General features: G+C 40.4%; 1 protein-coding gene across 1 annotated transcript in view; it reads right to left on the reverse strand.

Moving 5' to 3' along the window:
* Positions 1-458: 458 nt before the first annotated feature.
* Positions 459-21,976, reverse strand: part of il17rd (interleukin 17 receptor D) — a 37,462-nt gene continuing 15,944 nt past the window's right edge. Inside the window, exons 3-16 of the mRNA XM_042510049.2 lie at positions 17,792-17,914; positions 12,896-13,014; positions 12,167-12,287; positions 11,561-11,605; positions 9,857-10,008; positions 9,485-9,550; positions 9,212-9,266; positions 8,566-8,676; positions 7,251-7,435; positions 7,043-7,158; positions 5,786-6,052; positions 4,476-5,048; positions 3,251-3,525; positions 459-3,103 (exon numbers count right to left, since the gene is read on the reverse strand). Of these exons, the coding sequence (XP_042365983.2) occupies positions 2,973-3,103; positions 3,251-3,525; positions 4,476-5,048; positions 5,786-6,052; positions 7,043-7,158; positions 7,251-7,435; positions 8,566-8,676; positions 9,212-9,266; positions 9,485-9,550; positions 9,857-10,008; positions 11,561-11,605; positions 12,167-12,287; positions 12,896-13,014; positions 17,792-17,914 (2,339 nt within the window). The 3' untranslated portion in view covers positions 459-2,972. The remainder of the gene's footprint in view (positions 3,104-3,250; positions 3,526-4,475; positions 5,049-5,785; positions 6,053-7,042; positions 7,159-7,250; positions 7,436-8,565; positions 8,677-9,211; positions 9,267-9,484; positions 9,551-9,856; positions 10,009-11,560; positions 11,606-12,166; positions 12,288-12,895; positions 13,015-17,791; positions 17,915-21,976) is intronic.

A 21,976-nucleotide genomic window follows, 5' to 3' on the forward strand; every position in this document is an offset into this window, starting at 1 on the left:
TGCTTTTATTTTGAAGGCAGACCTTTGCTGGGCTGACTTTGTGCCTTTGAGCCCGGAGGTCTGTGAGTTTTAGAGGCTTCTGTTGTTTTAAGCATTGACGCTTCGCAGCTCACACACTATAGAGCTGTCTGCTGGATTCTGTGTCAAAGTGTGTGTGTGTGTGTGTGCGTTTCACTGCAAGAAACTAAAACTTGTTTGCCAGCTTGAAGCAAATGAGAGATGATTACCAGTCGTAAAGCAACATAAATACTGCGGTGAAGTATTTACCCATGAATTTTTATTGCACTCAAGAATTTGTTTTTCTGGTTACCTGATAAAGTAGTTTCAATGAAAGCTTTGTTTCTTGCATCAAATTAAAACCTTTGCATGATTTTTTTCCCATAAAGTTGAGTAATCTGGTTTAAGTAGCTGCAAAAAAATGATTATTATTACAATCATAAACCACTGACAGTCAGGGATTTAACTAAAAAAGACAAAAAGACAAATGTTTTATTAGATGGGTTTATCTATTTCCTACATCAAGGTACTATAAAACAGTACATTTCTATAAAATGTAGAAAGAATAATAATACAACAGTCTAACTATACAAAAGTGAAACAGAACAGACATTTCCAGGAAAAAATAAAAATAAGAATACTATTTACAAGTAGGAAATGCTGCATCTTCCCTTCCAACAAACTAAAACCTGCAGATGAACCAGAAGCTGTCATCCCTTCAGCAACAACTCAAACATTTAAGCCAGGAAAATAAAAAAAAGACTTGAAAATGATGGTCGTAGCTTTCTTGTACTTGTGTCAGATATAAAATATGTTCACGGACCCAATAATTAGGAAGCTCACTTGTACCAGGATATTTAAAAAAATAGAAAAATTATCTCAAATTAAGTCACAATACTGACTAAGTCATAATTATGAGACAATTTCAAGTTTTGAAGCCAAAATTAAAGTATAATGTTCATAATGTGGTAATAAATCAAACGTATTACTTTAAATGTACTGAATATTGAGTTACTTTTGGGAGACTAAAATATTAGCTCATAACTTTAACTTTGTATCTCATAATTTTGACTTTGTAAATCAAAAACGTCGCACCATTTCATTTAACAACATTTAATGTATTTGTTGTTGTTGTTTTGTTGTTGTTTTTGTTGTTGTTGTTCTGGCAGGAATGGGCTTCCACAGTTGCATCTTTAATTTGTTTTAGTAAATTTACAAAGTATCACTTTTCATAATGCCCTCATCATCGCTGCTTCCTGCAACAATGTTAGAAAAGGATTACAAAGAAATACATGATATAAATGTAACATTAATATTCAATACGTTTAATAATGTAACCACAAGCTGAACAAAGTAACCACAGTATTCAGCACATTGTTGTGTAGTAGTGGCGTCACCAGCTGAATGCATTTGAATTTTAAGTTCTTAGTTTGTGAATTAAAATAAAAACTAAATTTGAGTTGAACTTGTACTTCACACAATTCTTCTGCCATATTACATCACATTAGCAGGTTTTAACACATTTTCGACAGTCCATTATCATTTTGTCAAAATTCTTTTACTGTTGAATTATTTATGATGAGGTGGCTGTGTTTATCAGGTTACTTGATGATTCAAGGATGAGTCAACAAATATTAAGAAGACATTTATATGTTGAAAACGTTGTGATAAGGTTTGCTGTTAAAACTTCTGAGTTAAAACTGGCTCATTAAAAATTCAATGAATATTGATAAGATGTTCTCTTACTATCTGAATAAGGAAAATTCCCCTTTATAATAAAGAACTCTCCTCTGAGCATTCACTGATTCATTATTTAGTATATACTTGGTTTTGGTCCTAAATGTTGAGAATAACACAAAACACGTCCTCAGAGTTGGAATGCTGCCACATTATGGCGTCATTGAGGTGACGATACATTCAGCAGCTTTTGTCAAGGACCCTTTTTGGGTAAAAGAGCCTCAGAAGCTGAATTGGTCCCATTAGATGTCGTTGATCTGTACGTGTCGTCCTGCTTTTCTGCATCAAAAAGTGCCTGAACATCAGCTCGTACATGAGTCAGCTGTCAATCAAAAATCAATCAAGACACAGTGCTGAGGCAGTCGTTGGTTTGGACTGGTCCGTCCTGCCAGCTTCTGGAGATCCAGTCCTTCAAAACTCATCCAGAAAGGGCAACCAGCGAGGCGAACAAAGTACCTTAGTTACTAGGGGATGAGTGTTCTACATGCAGCGGTCACCATAGCTACTAGAAAGAAGTGTTCTAGAACTCAATGATTACCATAGTTACTAGAGAGTAGTGTTCTAGATGCAGTGGTTACCATAGTTACTAGAAAGTAGTGTTCTAGATGCAGTGGTAACCATTGTTACCAAGGCCCAGTATTCTAGAACTCAGTTACCACAGTTATTATGTTTATCAATCCTTTAGAACTCAGTGGTTACTGTAGTTACCGAGGATTAACTAGACATGACTGTTACCACGACTACCAGGGAGTAGTCTTCAAGAACTCAGCCGTAACTGTAGTTATCAAGGACTTGAGTTCTAGGACACATTTACCAAGAACTATATTTAGAAATGCAACGGTTAACATACATACGAGAAAGTATGTTTCTAGAACTCAGTGGTTACCGCCGTTACCGAGGGCTGGTGTAAGACACAGTAGTTACCATGACCACCAGGGAGAAGTGTTCTAGAACTCAGTGGTTTCCATAGTCACCAGCAACTAGTGTTCCAGAACTCAGCGGCACCCACACTTACTAGTGTTCGCTAATTCAGTGGTTACCATAGTTACTCAGGACCGGTGCTCTAGAGCACTTTCCATAGTTGAACCACTGCAGTGCCTTTAAGTTAATTCCAGTTTCATTTCCATGGCAATGGGATGACAGCACTTTAAGGGAGGATTCACGTCCATGACCAAGACATTTTGGCCCTGTGATGACATCACTGGGCTGGTTGTCTTTGAGTCGACAGAGGGTGTCCCCTACAATGCCACGGGGGCCACAGGTGTGAGTCTGTCGCCGTGCTCCAGGTGGTGATGGTGGTGCAGCTCAGCTTTACAAACTGTGGCAGCGCTGCAGCGGAGCGACGTGACAGCAGGCGGCTCCTCGTCGCCTGAAAGGCACAACGACCAGGTGTGAGCAGCGTCATTTATTTAACAGTCACATGAGGACATGTGCTTTATTTATCACAACATGTAAGTAAACTAAATAGAAACAACATTTCCAAAAAGCTACTGTATTTGCCCACAGCTAGCCTTACCCAGCCCGGAGGACGATGACTCGCTCTCTGCCAGCGAGGAGGAGTCAGCCTGGTCATGTGACAGTCCCTCCATGAGGGGAATGGAGAGCTCCGAGGAAGGGACAGACGAATCATAGATGCCCGAATCACGAGGGGGCGGGACCTCTGGAGGGGACTGACGGCCTTCTTCTGCCTGGATGTGGAGAGGACACACCCCATCCTGGAGGATGGAGGGAGCAGAGGAGGAGGAGGAGGAAGACTCTTCAGGTAACAGTCCAGATATTCCAGAAGTGGACCTGAAGGAGCAGAAAAACAGCGGGACAGTTATTTTATTATGTTGATCTGTTCTGTACACGTCTATCTGCCCTTAAAGAGGGATCCCTCCTCAGATGATGAGCTTTCTACCATTTTTTCTCTTTATTTGGTGTTTCCTGATCCTCTCTGAGGGTCCGAGGACAGAGGGATGTCGTATGCTATAAAACCCTTTGAGGCAAATTGTAATTTGTGATATTGGGCTTTATAAATAAAACTGAATTGAAATTGAATATTATCTGCTGAGGATTCAAAACTAATTTCATTCTGACCGGCATGTGACGTTTAAGGCGGGAATATTGCACCGTTGTGCCGCCTCGCTGTTTTGTGCATAATGTACAAGTTTTTTACCACGGGAGGCAGAAACAGCGTCAAAACAGTGTCTGTGTGAACAGGACAGCCGTCAGGACGGGTGTGACATTTTGATGACGTGTTTTAAGTTTATAAAAAACGCTGACAGCAGTTAGTAACTAGCTCAAAGAAGAACAGCTGTAAATGTTGGTTACGAGGAAAAACAGTGAGATTTGGGAGCTCCTTACCCTCCGAGCAGAAGACGAGATCAGCCGCCATATAACAGAGACAGTAAATGAGTGTCAGTGTCATATAATGCAAGAAAGTGCTGCCCATGCTCATGTTTTATGCCACGCTGGAAGCCGACGCTGTTGTGTAATATGTTGCGCCCGTCATGCCTTTTTTTGATTCTGCGATGCCTGCATGCTGTATAAATGATGCCACCGTCATTTGGTTCTATGCAAAAATGCAAAGGAGGCGTAAAGAAGCGGCTTTAGAAGGGCCGGTGATGACTCCTGGAGCTTTAATGGATTCAGAGAATTTAGACTAACTGTCCTCGACAGTGAAGGCGACGCCAAACAACTGAAATTTAGCTTCAATGCACAAAGAAATCCACAAAAAAAGACGTTACACTTTGCTTTACCTTGAAGTGGATCCCAGCATGGACAGAGAGCAGTGTGGCAGACCTGGACTGGGACAAAGACCAGGACTAGGACATAGACCAGGACTGGGACAGGGACCTGGACTTGGACTAGGACTGTGGCTGAGGCCTTGGTTAAGACTGGGGCTGGATCCAGGAGCCAGCAGGAGCATGTTCCTCCTCGGCGCTGCCTCCCCGCCCTCCAGGGACGGCGTATTCACCACCACCTCATTCAGCACCAAGCCGGAGTCAAACCTCTGCTCCGGCTGAGACGAGGAGGACGCGCAGCCGGGCTTTGGAGGAGGAGGTGGACCCGGGACAGTAGGGAGAGGAGAGTGTTTCGAGGAGGAGGTGGAGGAACCTCCTGAAGGAGCCAGCTGCTTCTCGAACCAGTCGGGGTTCTGGCTGATGTGCTGGTGCATGTTGCAGATGGAAACGTAGAGCGAGCGTCCGGATCTGCTCCTGAAGTAGTTCCTCCTGGAGACGTTGAGAGGCTGCGACTCTCGGTCTGTCAAACTGGACTGAGTGGAGTGAAGCCGACTGAAGAGCTGAGGCAGCTGGTCCATCAACTTGAACCTGAACGCAGAAAATAAAATGACTGTAACCGTTTTTCTTCTGCAGTAGACCTGCATTAAAAATACATTAAATAAATAAAATAATAATAATAATAATAATAATAATAATAATAATAATAATAATAATAATAATAAGGAACATAAAATGACATTTAAAAAATGTTGATAAAGAAAAAAGTTAAAAAATGTATGAGGAGAAAATAAATAAAATAAAAATCTGTTAAAATTGCGGGCTTAGATAAGATAATTGTGGTGAAAATACATTTAGTTTAATTCATGTTGCTGATATAAGATGCAACAAAATAAAATTTTAAGCAAACAAATTCACTGCATCTCCTGATCATGCATGCTGCAATTAGACTGGATTCAGTGAAAACAAAATAATTGTAAAATTATTTTCAATGTAAGAAAATACCAACTATCCTTATTATTTGCTATATTTTATTGAAGTGTTGTGTTTTTTCCATTTCATTAATTAGTGTTTTTAATTATTTTCTTGATAAATAGACTGCAAATGTTCACATGGAGGGTGCAGGAACTGCTCCAGCTGTTGTGTTTAAGAGGTGTTTATTCTTCTTCTGTGTTTTTTTGAAGATTTCAGATTTTTCTCAGCAGTTAGGAATACGAAACAACATATTTGGCTCATATAAAAATACCTATAAAAAGGGTCAGAGAAATGGCAATAAAAAGAAAATAAACAACATGAAAATGAAATAAAATTAAATTAGTTGTGTTTACCTGGGAGCCAGACTCAACATGGTGGGGATGTCGTTTTCTGTGGAATAGTCGAAATAAACCGTCATGTATCGGTTCAGCTCCTGAGCTCCGCCCCCCTCACTTTGCTTCGCCAGACGCAGCTTCTCAGCAATCATGGCCACGCCCACAATGAAGAGGTCACCGCCTGATCCACCAATCGGAGAGCCGCCGCCGCCGCCGCCGCTGCTGCTGTTATTGCGGCGGCTGACTGGCGTCTTCCCTCGGCGACTCTTCTTCTCCACGTAGTAGCTACAGAAAGAGAACTGAGACAGTTAGAGGAGAATAATATACAAAGAAGTTTTTTTGCAGTGGCAAGAACAGTTATAAAAATACTAATTATTATTATTGTTAATATATTTATTATTCAACATTATTGTACTCTTATTTATCTTATTTGGTCCTGATCTGTCTGGACAGCAAAGGAGCATGGGTGTGATACGGCTTTTAAATAATATCACAGTATTTTAAGGCTATATCGCACTACACGATACATACTGTATACACACACACACACACACACACACACACATATACACATCTCAATATAGTGAGATCTCCTCTAAACTATTGTACACTACTAAAACACAAAAAACTACTACTAATAAAATACTGTTATAATGTTAAATAAGTATAATGTTAAATTAAGTACTGTTTCAGCAAAGTTATATAAAGTACTGTATTAGTAAAGTTAAATTAAGTATTGTTATAATTAAATAAATCAAAGCGGATGCAAACTGTATCAGATGACGTAAATTAAATAAAATATATAGCATTATATGAAACGGTAGACATTTTTATTGTCATCTGACCATATATGTCGTCATATTGTGCAGCCGTAATGGACACTGGGAGCTGACAGACATGGGGACACTGGGGACATTAGGATGCTGCTACATTTTCAGTTGAACCGTTAAGTATTTTTTTCTTGTTGATAAAATTAATAAATAGATATAATAAAAAGAATTGCTATGTGAAGAGACAGAGGGAGGGAAAATTAAAGAGAGGAAACAAATAGGGTCAGTATGAAGGAAGTATGGAAGAGCAAAGGAAAGAAAAGAAGAAAGATCCATACTAAACATGAAGGATGGAGGAAAATAAAGGGGAGGAATACTGGATGGATGGAGGGACAAAAGTAAATCTGAGCGTTTTAGCAGCATCTAGTGGCCACTGGAGGAACTGCAGCTGAAATCAGTAAAGTGGACAGAAAGACAGCAAACAGTCCAGAAACAGAGACAGTACCGTAGGCCTTTAGAACAGACGGTGATGATGAAGTTGGCTTCGTCCAGCTGTCTGCTGAGCCATGACATCTGACCCTCTTTGCACATCTCCAGGTGTTCCCACAGGTCCAACACAACCTGAACACAGACGAATATTTTAACACCAAACCATAAATATTTTTTACTCGTTATCATCCAGCCAAACATCATCTGGTCTGTCGCCGTCTCACCTCGCAGCTGCAGAAGTCCTGCAGGAAGTAGGCGAAGCTCTGGATGACGCTGGTGTGTTTGGGACAGTCTCTGTTGGAGTAACAGATGAAGACTTTGGGGCGGGGCCACGGACGCTCCGTGTTCAATGCTGCACTGTGATTGGACGACTCACTGCTCTCCTCGTCCAGCTGGCTGTAGATGTTTTCTAAAGAGGAGAGGAGACAAATGGATGAGACAGGTGTAATTTTAATCTGTCCACTTTCAAACGATAGAGCATCCTTAAATGCATCAGCAGTGAGTTTTCCAAGTCTCTGCAGAGTCTTAAAGCCTGTGAGAACCCAGATCACCAAAAACCTTCTTTATATGTAATTTAAGGTCTAACATGCAATTAAATCATTGAATTAAATATTGTCATTTTAGTTTATTTACAGTGTCCTGAAGCTGGGTTGATTTGGGCGTGGTTATCCCCGATCCATATCACGTAATATGGATAAAGCCAAAAAAAATTCAAAGACAGGTGTCAGTTGATACTAATTTAACATGCAAAACTCAAATCCTTTAACGCTCCTTTCAAGAGGGTGCATTTGAAAACGCTCACTGAGTGCCGAAGTGCACAAACTGGACCATTAGTGAATTGGGAGCTCTGTTGAGATGTACCGTTATCCAGAGCAGTGCACTCTGGGTACTCTCTCTGGGGAGACGGAGCAGCAGAGTGCCAAACAGAGTGAAAGTGTGATGAAGTTTAACACGTCTCACTCCTTTCAATGTGTGAACTACGTCATCGTGTGTTTGACCATTTTTTTTTGCTTTATGCTTTTCATTGTCTTTAAAGCTGACTTTTTTGTCTGTCTGCTTGTTTGTTTAGTCTTTTCTCCATTTACTTTTACATTTTTTCAAAATAAAATAATCCAATTTTTAAAGAAGATCAAACATGGAGAAATATTACCCTCCGTGTCTTTGAACAACAGCTCTCTCATTTTAGTGCAGAGCGTCAGATTGGATTAACAAACGCAGCCGGAGTCAGAGGCTGAACAGATACAGCTGTACCACGCCGACTCTGCTTTGCTCCATGGCTGTCGTCGTGGAGACGAGAGACAGTTGACAGAGGAAGGACCCAAGGAGGTGTCACTCAAAACGTGATCTGCCACGCCCACACAGTCTGGAGAAATGCTATGAACTCTGTTTTCTAATAGTTGGGAACATTTATTTTCACTCAGAAGTTTTAATATAATATTTGCATTCTTACTTTTTTAATCCACATTTCGAGACGCTTTAAAGCACCAAATGTGCAGGAGAAATAAAACAAGCGGTATCACCTGTACTTAGCGCTCTCACCTTGTTGTTTCTTGCGACACATAACGGTGAAGAGAGTGGCGAAGGCAGACATGATGACCAGAGGCACCGTGATGGCCATGGCACGGATAGGCCCCGCCCAGGGGGAGTGAACTGATAGATGAAACAAACGCACCCGGCATGAGACAAAAACATCCAGTAACTGAAAGTCCTTTAAAAGAAACAGTGCTTGTTTAAACCAGCTGGACAGCTCTAAATAAAATTAAATAATCACCAAGATGCATTGAGACCCGATCAGTCAAACCTCCTGCTGTGGTGGTCTGCGACACATTTGAGCATCAATCGTTTTTAATTTTTTTTTTCTTCTGGACAGCAGATTATGGTACAGTATATAAGTCAAGACAGAGTTAAACTTCCCCCACTGTTCAGATTTTCCAAATTATAAGAACTTGGTAGAATTTGGGAGAGATAAAGTATACATGTAAAGGTTCTGTAAAATATTTCGGGAGGGGTGAGCATCGTGTGTCGTGTTATTGCGTCCTAACACGTCTCCTGCAAGGACTATGTCATTATTGCTAGAGATGGTGATTGTTTTGGCAACAGTGTGCTTAAATTCTATTACTTGCCAACCAGTTGGACCATGATGTGTGTGTGTGTGTGTGTGTGTGTGTGTGTGTGTGTGTGTTACCCTGGCTGACGTGGTACTGACTCTGCCTCCTCGTCGTGTTACTGTCGTCTCTCAGCTGACATGGAAAATATTGAAAAGTAGAGACAGAAAGCGGTGGAACAAAGGAGAGAAAAATAACAAGTGTGAACAGATGGATATGAACTTTGATACTGAGATTTTTTTTTATTAAGTAATTAAAAATGTTTTGCATTTTAATCCATAAAAAATGTGAAGAGGAGAATCCAGCAGTTCCCAGTTTATCCAATTCAGGTGACCAGTGCTGCATTTATGTACCTCTATGGTGTAGGTCCCTGGAGTGACGTCCTGGAGGATGCACGTAGTTCTGGGCTGGTTCGCGTCCTAAAATAAAGTACGCAAAATCAAAACTGGGCCTGCAGGTAGCATCATGTTCTTTAAACATAAATATGAAATTAATTCCCACAATGTATAAATAACAAGGACAGCGAAATCAGAGGGACCAATGATCATGATGTTCTTTTTCAAATGAAGAAATAACATAATATGTAGTGCAGGGAAAGGCAAATAAATGTGTGGGATTAACTCCAAACCCCAAAAAAGGAAAATAAAATAAAAAAGGTTAAAATTTCAAACACAGAAGATTGTCTAAAAGCCGCTGAACCCTCCCTTCAGGCTGACAGTACTCACCGGTTTGCAGCGCTGCTGTCTGAAGGGTCCGTCCTGCCGCAGTTTGTAGTACAGGTAGTAGAAGTGGAAGCCGAAGGAGGCCGGCGCCTGGTCGAAGGTCACGTGGAGGTTCGATCCCAACTGAGACACGTTCAGGGTCTTTGGCTTCCAGACTGCAGCGAAAAAAACACAACTTAACCTTCACTCACTTAAATAATGCAAATAAGAATCAGCAGTACAAACATATTAGTGAAAAATGCCAATTTCTTATTTATTTATTATTTCTTTAAAACCCTTTAATCACCATTTAGTGCATTTAAATAACCAAATATAAAGTCAAAAAAGTGATGATATTGGGTTTGATTTTTAAATAAAGCAAGAAAGCAACAACAATAACCATAAAGATGCTTAAAAAAGAAATCAAAGACTGAAATGAAGAATGAAAACAAATAAACAAAGAGAGAGCCGATTGCTTGTGTTTAGCTACATTTCTTCCTGCTCATGTCTACACACAGGCACTTTTTTTTTTAGCCTTTTTCTCTTTTCCTTCCCTCCTTTGCCTTCCCCAGCTACACAGATGTGTCAAATTTAAATCTCTATTGTGGCACAGAGATGAAAATTGTTGAATATATTTTATCAAATCTTACATTTTTTATTCTTTTTTGCAGAGCGCATTGTTTTTTTTAATGATATCTGTTGTGTTAGGAGGTCCAACCATTGTGAAATATTGACCTTTTTCCCTATTTTCCAGTTTAGTAATATTGTTTTCTTGGCAATAGTGGGTGTTTTAAAGTGTAACTAGATCACAGAGTTTGCATAAAGAGGGAGATAACGGAGCGGTGCAGCCAAGGAATCGGGATAGTGAGGTGGTTACTTGCTGCCAGAGGTGCCAGAGTGCATGGAGGCAGTTGTCAGTCGTGTTAAAGGTACAATGAGTGCACGTGTCTGATCCCGTTAATCCCATTATGTTCATCTTGTGCTGTGTGATGTGAGTTCTGTGGATAATCTTGTATTAGTCTTATGTTTGTTTTCCTGGACATGCTGAAGATGTTTTTACAGATTTGATTTAATAAATTGTTAACAGTGTGAGTTTTTTTCCCATTTGTTTATAGGAATACACAGTGTAAGTTGCAGATATAAGTTTATACAATTTTGAGACATGCCAACTGCCATAAATTCAATGTTCTCATTTACCTAAACAACGGAGAAACCCATACCTTTATTTTAAAAAATCAGCTTTATAAGTGTGTCATATTTTAAATAGGAGCCTCCCTGTTATCTGATCTGCTCCTGTTTTAATTCTAATTTACTCATTATCTTGTTAGTTCAGCTCTAAATTCATCAGCACACATGTCAGTTTTTGTTTTGAACAGTGTTTTCAAGAATTAATAGCTCTGTTTTGATCTTTGTTAAGCGACTCTCAAACTCAACGCTTCCTTCAAAGATCTGGAAAAGATAACCGAACAAACTATCTTTCCTGGAAGTTGTTTCATGTAAAACATCTGCACCGGAAATCTAGAATATACAACGTAAGATCTCAAATAACAGCAAACCTATTCATGGCAGTGATCGGATCAAAACTGTGTGTAAACTAAAAAATTTAAAGAAATTAGTGAAAATGTGTTACTGACGTTTAACGACTCAGGAGAACAAGACAGTGAAACTGGACTGACTCTGACTCTGTACATGTGGCTCTGGTTATGACGACGACAGTGAGGAACTTACATGGTTTGCAGACCAGGTTGTCTGATCCCAGGAGGACTTCACACGCTGTGAGATGAATGAACACACACACACACACAGAAACGGTCAGACAGTCTGATTTTGCAGCCTCATCTTCACTTCACTGATCTGACAAATATAAAGGGACTGTCTTCACATTTTGGGGAATAAACGTAAACCTCTTTTCCTCAAATGGATAAATAACCGGACACATTTGGCACACATGCTGCAGGTTTTACATTACGTGTGTGTCCGGTGCAGAGAGAGCGTGTTTTGTCTGAAGTCTTGATCACACACAGACACAGACAGCTGCAGACTTGCATGTGGATAGCGGACATGCTAGTGCAAGCATGTCCAAAATCCAGCCTGGGGGCCAATCGTAGCCCGTTGACTGATTTTAAATGGCCCTCAGCTTGACGCTCAAAATATAGTATCTGTGACCTGCCACACAGTATTGATTAATCAGCGGTTTCCTCCTGCCGGGATAGTTTCTGCTTAGCTTAACACGATATTCTCATCTGACTCATCTGGAAAGACAATAAATCACGTTTTTTCTTTAATTTATCAGTTAAGTAGCCCTTTGTGTTTGAAGGAGATTTCTAGACTCACAGTTGGTCCGCAGGAAGGACGGAGGGAAGAAGCTCTCGTTCATCAGAGTCGGGAAAGGAACGACACGAACCATGTAGTCGGTGTCAAAGGTCAAACCGCTGAAAGGCTGACTGCTCAGCTTCTGTGTCAGTAAAACAATGATAAATCAATAAACAATAAAACAGAGTGAGGACAGTAAAACTGAGACATGAACGGTTTCACTGGAGCATTTTTGGTGGTTGTGGTGAACATGAGAACAATGAGCAGCACGAGATTATTATTAAGGGAAAAATAAAACACTGTGTGTTAATAGTCTTAGGAAGCATATTCACGCAATAATAAAAAGTATCTGTATTCATGAAGAATAAAAAGAAATGGATTATTTCTATCTGCAGTTTTAACCCTTTGAAACCTGAGCAAAGTGGTTTGGTTTCTCTCCAAATCATGGGGAGAAGGCAAGGAGCAACTTAAAAAAAATGCAGCCCAAAAATTTGCAAAAAAAAAACTCAGAAAATTACCAAAAAGTAAACAAACAAGCAAATGACCTAAAAAAGTGCAGATTTTAAAAAAAACATTACTCCTTCTTCCAGTGTCTTAGCATTTTTAAGATTTATAAGATTATTTTAAGACATTTTAGTTCCAATTAAGGCCTTCTTTTTATATTTTTACGAATTTTATTAATTTCAAGACTTTTTAAGGATCGGCAGGAACCCTGGTATAATTAATTTTTAACATTATTTTTGGTCGTACCGTGTTCCTGTAGGAGAAGTTGAGCTGTCGAGGGTCTTTGAGGATGAGATGTTGACACTGTTTCCCCTCTGGGTTCTTGTCCTCCAGATAAACTCTGAAACCTTTAATGTGTTCGATTCCTGCAGAGACACAACAACAAGTTCATCCACATCCGTCCTTCTCTCCTTGTTTCCTCATCTTGTCCCCTCTCGTCTTCCCTCCTCTCCTTGTTTCCTTTTCCCTTCCTGTCAACTCCCCTGTCTTGTTTATTTGTATCTCCTCCCCTCCTCGTGTCCTTCCTTCCCTGCCGCCCACCTCCTCCTCCTCTTCTTCTGCGCTCTTTGAAAAGACGTCTGTCTTGTAATTACACCTTTACGTCCATGGGACATGTTTTTCCTATTAGCTCTGTGCGGAGAGAGAAGGAGAGAAGGAGAGAAGGAGAGAGAGAGCAGCGGTGGAACAGGTTTTTCTGTCCTTAGGCAGATTCCTGAACATCTCCGTCTCCGTCTCTTTCTCTCTCTGCGTCTCCTGCAGAGTCGAGGACAGACGAGGTTGTGTGTGCATTTTAACGACAGCTGCAGTGTGACGGCAGGTTTGTGCTCGTTTTATTTCCCCCGTCTGTAGCATTTCAGTTTCTGTCTACATTTTTTTAACCTTGATTGAAGATATTTTCCTACTTTGGGTCCAGACTGAAATATCAACTCATTTTGTACAAAACCTCCATAAAGGATGAATCTCACCTCACAATGCCCATCAGTTTCCAAGAGCCCACAACTATATCTCAAAACGTCTCATGTAGTCTGATCAGCAGTTTAAAGCTCAGATATATTCAGTTTAATATAGGGCTGGGCGATAAAGAAAAAAGTCTTATCACAATAATGTTTTTCATATCAGTCGATGTTGATATATATCACAATATGCATCAAATCACTATTTCTGTCAGGCGTGTAAGGCGTTCCCTTTTACTATGAAGTGAGATATGAAGATATCATGAGGTTCATTTTGGTTTAAATATTTATTTTCTGGCAGACACTGAACATGACGAATATACTGTAGAACAGGCATCACCAACTGGAGGACCTATTCTACTAAAATTTAAAGAGGTTCAGTTACCAAAATTTCCTCCCAGCATCCCAGCAAAGGTCCACACCTCATACCTAAAATCAATATCACGATTAATTGAACATTTTATTTCCACTGCGATTAATGAATGATTGTTTTGCTTTTTGCTCTTTTTTATGTGGTTTGTTTTTTGCCCTCATAGTTCACTGACACAGTTTCATGTGACCATGGTGTGTTGGAGTGTAATAAACATATGATTTATTATTATTTATTAAACTTTCCAGGATTATGTAAAAATTAATAGTTCCATCTTATACAAACTTCAGGTAAATTTAGGCACATTGTGCTGATAATGGGCCAACCTCTCCTGACTGCAGGACTCTGACTTCAACTTCTGTGCTATTAATCATTTTACTCGGGAATTAACAACTTCTGAGTAGGCCTACTTCTCCTATAGCTGCCAAGGGTGAAAATAAGCTCATGTGCTTGTGGCCCCAGGCCCCCAAAACATTACATCTGCCCCTGGTAATAATAATGAGAGCTCAGCGCGAGCGGCTGGAAGAGACACGGAGCGATGCGTCCTGGTGTTTCTAAATAATTCATCCAAAGTCTGATTAAACCTGAAACTAACACAAAGTAGTCTGTTGAAGTCTAAAGAAGTCACTTCCCACCTCTGCAACACTTCGGTGCTTTGAGGAGAAGCTGCGCTCTGTTTGTCTGTCTCACTGCGCTGCTGTCGGACCATCAGCTGTTTGATCCACGATAATAAATTGCTGTGGCTGTCACACACTCATCTGTTCTGAGTCAAAGTCCTTCACTGCATTTGGTTTGCCGCGGCGCTATTCTTATTATTGTTGGCTGTTCGTGTTGTCTGTCAAAACCCAGCTGGATGCCTTCACATTCACACCTTCTGTCGACTACGTCTCATATTTTAATCGTGAAAAGATATATTGCGATTGATATCATTATTGTTTTATCATCCAGCCCTTGTTTAATATATCACATAGACATTGAAAAAGCTGGAATAAGCGGATTTTGGCATTGGGTTGCAATGATTTAGCTTCCAGTTTCATGGTATTCTATGGTGTGAAACATGATAATTAAAATACTATATATATATTTGCTTGGTTGCTTAACGGTTGAAGAATCTCACTTTTATTTATTTTCAAAAGTGAGACTTTAAAAAAAATGTTTTAAGTTTCCACTATAATCAAGTTTTTATTTTACCCAAAATATCTTCTGTTTTCATTCCTCAAAGGGTCATTGTTAATGATTAAAAAAAGATAAATACACGGGGCACCTGGTGACTCAGTGGATAGAGCAGGTGCCCCATGTATGGAGGCTAAGTCCTCGCCGCAGCAGCCGCGGGTTCGATTCCAGCCTCGGCCCTTTGCTGCATGTTATCCCCTCTCTCTCTCCCTTTTCACACTTCACCTGTCCTATGCAATAAAGGCATGAAAAAGCCCCCAAAAAACTATAAAGAGAGCAGCTGGAGAGTCTGATTCATCACTGTGGATCATCTGCAACAATCAGAGCAATGAAGTCATGATTTCACCTCTCCGTGATGTGTAAAAATCTTAGCCTGCAGGGGAGATTACACACTCACATAAGACTAAAAATAATGAATCAAACTCTGCATGATGTTATTAAGACTATCTGTCTTTGGTCCACCTGGTAAAGTTTTCGTCTGTACAGTGTTACGGCTGGAGTGTAAAACACATGTGGCTCCTCATGTGATCCCCGAATAGAAATATCAGGTGCTGCAGAACAGATTAAACCCAAGAGCTCTGTGCTGCTTTCTGAAGCAGTTAGACGACTGAAATTAATTCCTAATCCTGATTTATGACTCCTTCATAATGAAAACAACTTGTTTTGTAATATGATGATGATCACGTGACTTTTGAAGGTCACATAATTCTCCTCATATCCTTAATTTTAAACACATTTAAACAGGCCTCCTCTCCCTGCTGCAGTCTGCAAAGACACTTTTAGTACTTACTGTGACAAGAAATGCTCATATTTATATGACATCAATAGTCATATTCTGTGTTTTAAGATATTAAATCATAATAAAAGCACACATTTTTTTGTTCTTAATATGCAAATATCTTGATAAAAGTATGATAAAAGTTGAGCACAAACGAAAGTCACACTGGACCTGGTATTTAACCCTATAACATCCAGTTCTGACTTCATACATATACATAAAAGAATGCATGTGGAGATCTTTTCCTCTGCTCCGGCTGCAGCAGAGTCTGCCAAACATTGGAAACCACTTTGAAAAACAATAATTTTTAAAAATCCCTCTTTTCTGCTTTTTAAAGGAGCTATATGTAAGATCTGGACATAGTTTTAATATAAAACATTCAAAAAATGAAATGAAGAGGTAACACCTTTGATGTTTTGTCTAAGATGTGTTGTATTTCTGAGCAGTCAGGGACGGGATGTCCCTTCTGTAATAAGACATCCTGACCTGAGAGACAACAGTGAGTCTCTGTGGCCTCCAGTGTGCCGCAGGAGAGGATGAAGAAGTTGAGCCGGCTGGTGTTTTGTCAAAGTGTGTTCCCCTGCCAAATAGTGCCTTCCACATATCTATGTGTAGCGCCCCCCTTGGTTGTCATGGTTACGGCTAAAGGTTTGGGTCAGGTTTTTGTGCAGACGAAACACATATCGACTGAGAAACAGTCCTCGACACAACGTCGGAGTCGATGGATACAGCGATGAAGTTACAGTCTCAGTTAGTTAGTGTGTAAGAAACACAGCGATGTCAGCAGCTCCAGAAAACGACCGTGATCTCGTCACAAGCAGCAAAACTAGAGTAAACGTTGGCGGGCTTTCCAAAGCTGGAGACAGCTCCTGGAGAACGAAAAGATACGGTTTGATGCTGAACTCGCCACATTTCTTTAAGACTGGTAAGTAACATCTAATGTTTGCTATTTACCAACAAATATCTTTAGTGTAACTAATGACAACACAAACTGTAGGCTCACAGTTTGTGATTAACTTTTCAAATGGCGTGTTTTCTGGTTACTGTAAACTAAACTCAAACGCCACACGATGATGACAGCAGCATTATTTTGACCGGCTGTTTTCTCGCTCTGCTGACAGTTTATTTAGAGTTTATTCATGACTGGTGATTGTAAATGCGTTTGTATGGACACAGTAGTGGACCGACATATTAAAGGGGGAAATACTGGCCCCCATTCGGTTGGACAAGGTGGCTGGAAATGACAAATAGCTTTAACTTTGAGTTCTGCAGCTCTCCGCGGGCAGAAAGAAGCTGAGCAGGTTTTCAGGACATTTGACAGATTCGGGATTCTGGCTGCTGCCGCGACTGTGACATGAAACATTTCTGGAAGATTTCTGTCTCTGTGAGAAAACAACAGGCTGTATTGTCACAGAGGGAGAGTTCACCTTACACTGAGCACGCACACACACACACACACACACACACAGAAAGATACACACACACACACACACACACACACACACACGAACACACACATTCCTTTACGGTCAAATCGTGGTATTGTAGTGTGAGATGTGATCCTCTCTCTTATTCTCCGGGACTGATCAAAGGGACACCGACACACAGACACACACCCACACTCACACCCACACCCACACACACACACGGACACACGCACACACACACACACACACACGCACACGCACACGCACACAGAGGACAGAGCTGGATAATCTTTCCGATTTGAGCACTTTGAAGGTTTTTACTCTCCTCCCTCACTTTCCCTCCTCTCTCTGAATCTCTCACTGTGCAGGAGCATGTGAACAGACATTAGGACAGACAGGTAACAAACAAAAAGACAGACAGGTAAACTGACAGACGGGTACCTAGTGGACTTGCAGACCAGTGGACGACCACGGCGGCCTGATCCTCGCAGGCTAGGTGGCTGAAGGAGACGTTGGCGACCTCGTGGATCACATGTTTCCCCAACGGGTAGTTTAACGAACAATCTGCAGGACGAGAGACAGAGAGATTAATTAACAGTCATTATTGACGTCATTATTCCATCTTTTTTTACAGGATTTATTGAAAACAAATGTTGAAGTCATCCTGTGGTGCCGCCGTGACTGTGGCTGTCTCACCTCTACCTTTTTATTTATTCAGTTCTCAAATCAGTAAATTTGTCAAAGTATCAAAACTAGTCATGACACAGGAATTTGATTTTTTTTAACAATACTTCAAAAAATATCTTTTTTCAATACAATTTTCAATACGGGAAAAATGTGACCGAAGAAAAAATGACTCAGAGGTTCCCTATCTCTACTGAATTTCAAATATTTCAACAACACAAACCACATCACAGATCACACAATCCCCCAAAACACTAGAAAAAAGAGACAATTAAAATTAAAAAGATAAATAAATAAATAAGGATTGAACGAAAACAAACAATAAAGAGCATTAGTAAATGATAATCTAAGGAAAATCAGGATTAAAATATGAATGAATGAATTTTTTTTGTCAGATACCAACCGCACAAGTGTATACAAGTGTATAATATAATAATAATATTATCCATAATAATAATAATAATATAATAATATTGTCCATGTAATAATGTCTATGTAGATATTTCCTTCCAATGCGCCACCTAAACTCTTCTGAAAGTGCTGCTCTAACCTCCTTGTTTGTTTCTCTTTTTTTATGTTTGTTTGTTTTATATTTAAGTTATTTTGAGTGATTATTTATTCATTATTTCCATATCTTATGTGTGATAATATTGCTAATTTCGAAGTTACTGCTACCGATAAGTCTTGTCATGACTGCTGCCGTTAGTTTGATTTCAGTTGGTGCCTACGTACCTGTGACTGTCTCTTTTTTGGGGGTAGGGACGATAAGGGGAGAAAAAATTATGGAAATTTTTGTTTTGTTCAATTTCTCTGTGATATGTAAGCTTTCTATTGTTCTTCCAATAAATAAAAAAATAAAAATCTAAAAAATACATTTAAAAAATAGAAAATAGGCAGCGTATTATTAAGAGAAGCACACTTCCCAGCTGTCAGAGCTCAACAAAAACTTTATTTGTTATTATTATTTTTTTAAATAAACCGCGCCTTCACTCTTTAAATCACCATGTGAATGACTCTTTTACCAACATTTCTCTTGGTTTTATCTCATGAGGGACGAAGATGGAACGCCAGAGGAGGTGAAGGAGAAGGAGGAGGAGGAGGAGGAGGAGGAGGAGGGGGAGGAGGAGCAGCCAGCCATGAACGGAGAGGGATCGGAGGAGAAAAGATGGACTTAGGATGCAGAAAGAAAAGGGGGCGTGAGCTCAGACACGACTGACTGCTCCTCTTTCCTCCTTGCAGCCACCTATTGACGGAGAGGATTGAGGTGAGGAAGAGGAGGAGGAGGAGAGGAGCTTAAAAAAAAGGACGGAGATGGCTGGGAGGAGGTTGGGAGAGCACGGGATGCGACACGAGTCACTGCTCCTCTTCCTCTCGTCCTCCTCAAAGCGGGGTCATGTTCAGGGCGAAAGCAGAAGGTCACGGCTGGACGCTCCTCTTCCTCCTCTTCCTCCGTCATAAAGCTCCTCTATAGGACATAAAGAGGAGGGGAAGGTTGCAGCTTGAGCCTCCTCTTCCTCCTTTCCTCCTCTTTTGTATTTGCAGTTTATTTAAAAGACAAAGGAGAGGAGGAAGAGGAGGATGAAACCTTTGTCTTTGGTTTTTACCTCCCTGCTCCTCTTCCTCCTGTCCTAATTCCAGTTTAAGAAGCAAAGAGGAGGAGATGGAGGTCCTCATACGCCCTTCGTCCTTTCGTTTTTCCCGTTCTTTTATAATAAAACTCTTTGTGGATGCAGAGCGCCTCCTCTTCATGATTCTGTCTCCCAGATAAATTACGGCCATTACAACAAATTATTTAAAGTTTCTTTCTGAGCAATCTGATTCTGTCAGTGCAATTTGGTTAATTGCGCTGAATACTACAATACCCATGAGCCTCAGCTGCTGCTGCTATCGAAAAAAAGACAGTTTGAGGAACAATTCAGAGAAAATTCAAAAAGCTTTGAGGGTTCAGCGCAGACGTTTGGTTGAGATTCTCGTGACGTCATCAATAATCAGAAATGGAGCACAAACGTCTTGACCCCATTGAAGCTCTACGACTTAACGAAAGAACCGTGCACACAGTGAGAGAACCGAAACTCAAGTCTAAGGCAAGTAACTCACAAAGATGACTTGAGAATTTGTACTAAATGTTGGCGATGAAGTCATTTTAAACATGTCATGTCAAACACACAGATATATAGAGTTTAACTGTTCTATCACTCTCATTTAGTGGAGGACAAACTCATGCACACAGACAGACCCAAAGGGTGAAGGCCTAACACTGCATGGTTCTGAAAATACGTATTTGTGACTGGTAAAGCTTTTTTGGATGAGTTGCCTCATCCAGCTCTGCTCGTTTCCCGCTTTCGTCACAAGCCGAGAGCGGGAAACGAGCAGAGCTTCATCCTGATCTGAGGCAACGCTCAGGCACACAGGGGGTTAATAAATCCTTCATGTAGTTTGGAGAAAGGCCATAAAATTCTTTAAAAGTGATCATTAAAATGTTTAATCGGTGTGGTGAGTAACAGGCAACCAGCGTAGATTTGCTAACACAGGATACAATGTGTTTGTATTTCTCAGCACCTAAAATTCGAGCGGCAGCAAGAAAAGTCTAATTTAAGAGAAATGTTTAAGCTGGAAGAAGCTTGAATGAACAAGTTTCCTTAAACAGGTCCTGAGCACAAAGGTTAGCACAGCTGTTAAAGGGCAATATTTGACGAAATACTCCCGAAACGCTCCGGCGGTCGTATTCCAGTGAGTAACGCGAGGCGAAATATGCTTCTCTTGTGATGTGAACACACCATCAGCGGATACATTTCATAGTTGGTTTAGGTCTTTTTAGGGAATTTGTTGTCAATAAGAAAAATATGAAATATCACAGCACACCTAAGTTCAGATTTGCTGATTTCATCGCCTTCTATTAGTCACCTACTGGAGGTCAAAGGTCACCCAGATTTATATTTCCCATGACATCACTGCAAACAAAGAGAGAAGAAGAAGCCTCTGACTCCCCTTCATCCTTCTTCATCCTCCAAAAGCTGGAGGTTCAATGGAAAAGAGGCAGTGAGGTGTGTCACACGCACGCACGCACGCACGCACGCACGCACGCACGCACGCACACACACACACACACACACACACACACACTGAGCTGGCTCTGATTGTCATGTTTTAACACCTCAGTGCTTCACTTTGGTTTGATGTGAGTGTTTTTCAACACTTTTCACCGTCAGGAAGAACAGGATGTACCCCCATTTTAAAAGTCACATGACCTTCTGACCCCTGACCTCCACATTACTGCTGATGTGTATTAAGATTAGAATAAATGAATCACTTTTCTAGCTAAAGAGCTCAGAAGCAGCTGTTAGAGATAAAAAGTTACGTTGACTTATCGACTTGTACTTTGACATTTTGGGAAAATCACCTTCTCCACTACATATGCAACAGTTTGGATTTAAAAACGACATTACTCTCACATCTGTAAAGATAATACGGAGCTGCAGCTTGCAGCGAGTTAACACAGCTTGGCGTAAAGAGTGGAAACGGAGGGAAACCGCTGGCCTGCCTCAAGCTAAGAGGAGAAGTGGGAATTTCACAGCCACGTTTGATTTAAATTCAACAATTTGATTTATAATCCGTCTTTTTTGAGTCACTCAACATACCATCATTAACAATATACATGAGAATCAACTCCCAGCAGACAGCTGCCATAACAATGAGTCGGTAGCACAATCAGTCAATCAACTGTCATTAATCAATAATTAAAATAAGGTTTAGTTGCAGCTCGAACTGCAATTCTTATTTGAGTCCATTTGGGGATTTAATTTAAGTGATCAGCACGAGTCATACTTTTGGAGTCACACTCACAAATTCAAACACCTAATCTTAAATCTTAACCCAAAACTTAAGAATGCAACCTGAATGTTTGTTTTTTTCTGCTATCAGGGTTCCTCCTGCTTATGGTAA

Source organism: Plectropomus leopardus, chromosome 2, assembly GCF_026936395.1.
Source record: "Plectropomus leopardus strain MGB_pleo_1.0 chromosome 2, ASM2693639v1, whole genome shotgun sequence".
Lineage (NCBI taxonomy): Eukaryota > Metazoa > Chordata > Actinopteri > Perciformes > Serranidae > Plectropomus > Plectropomus leopardus.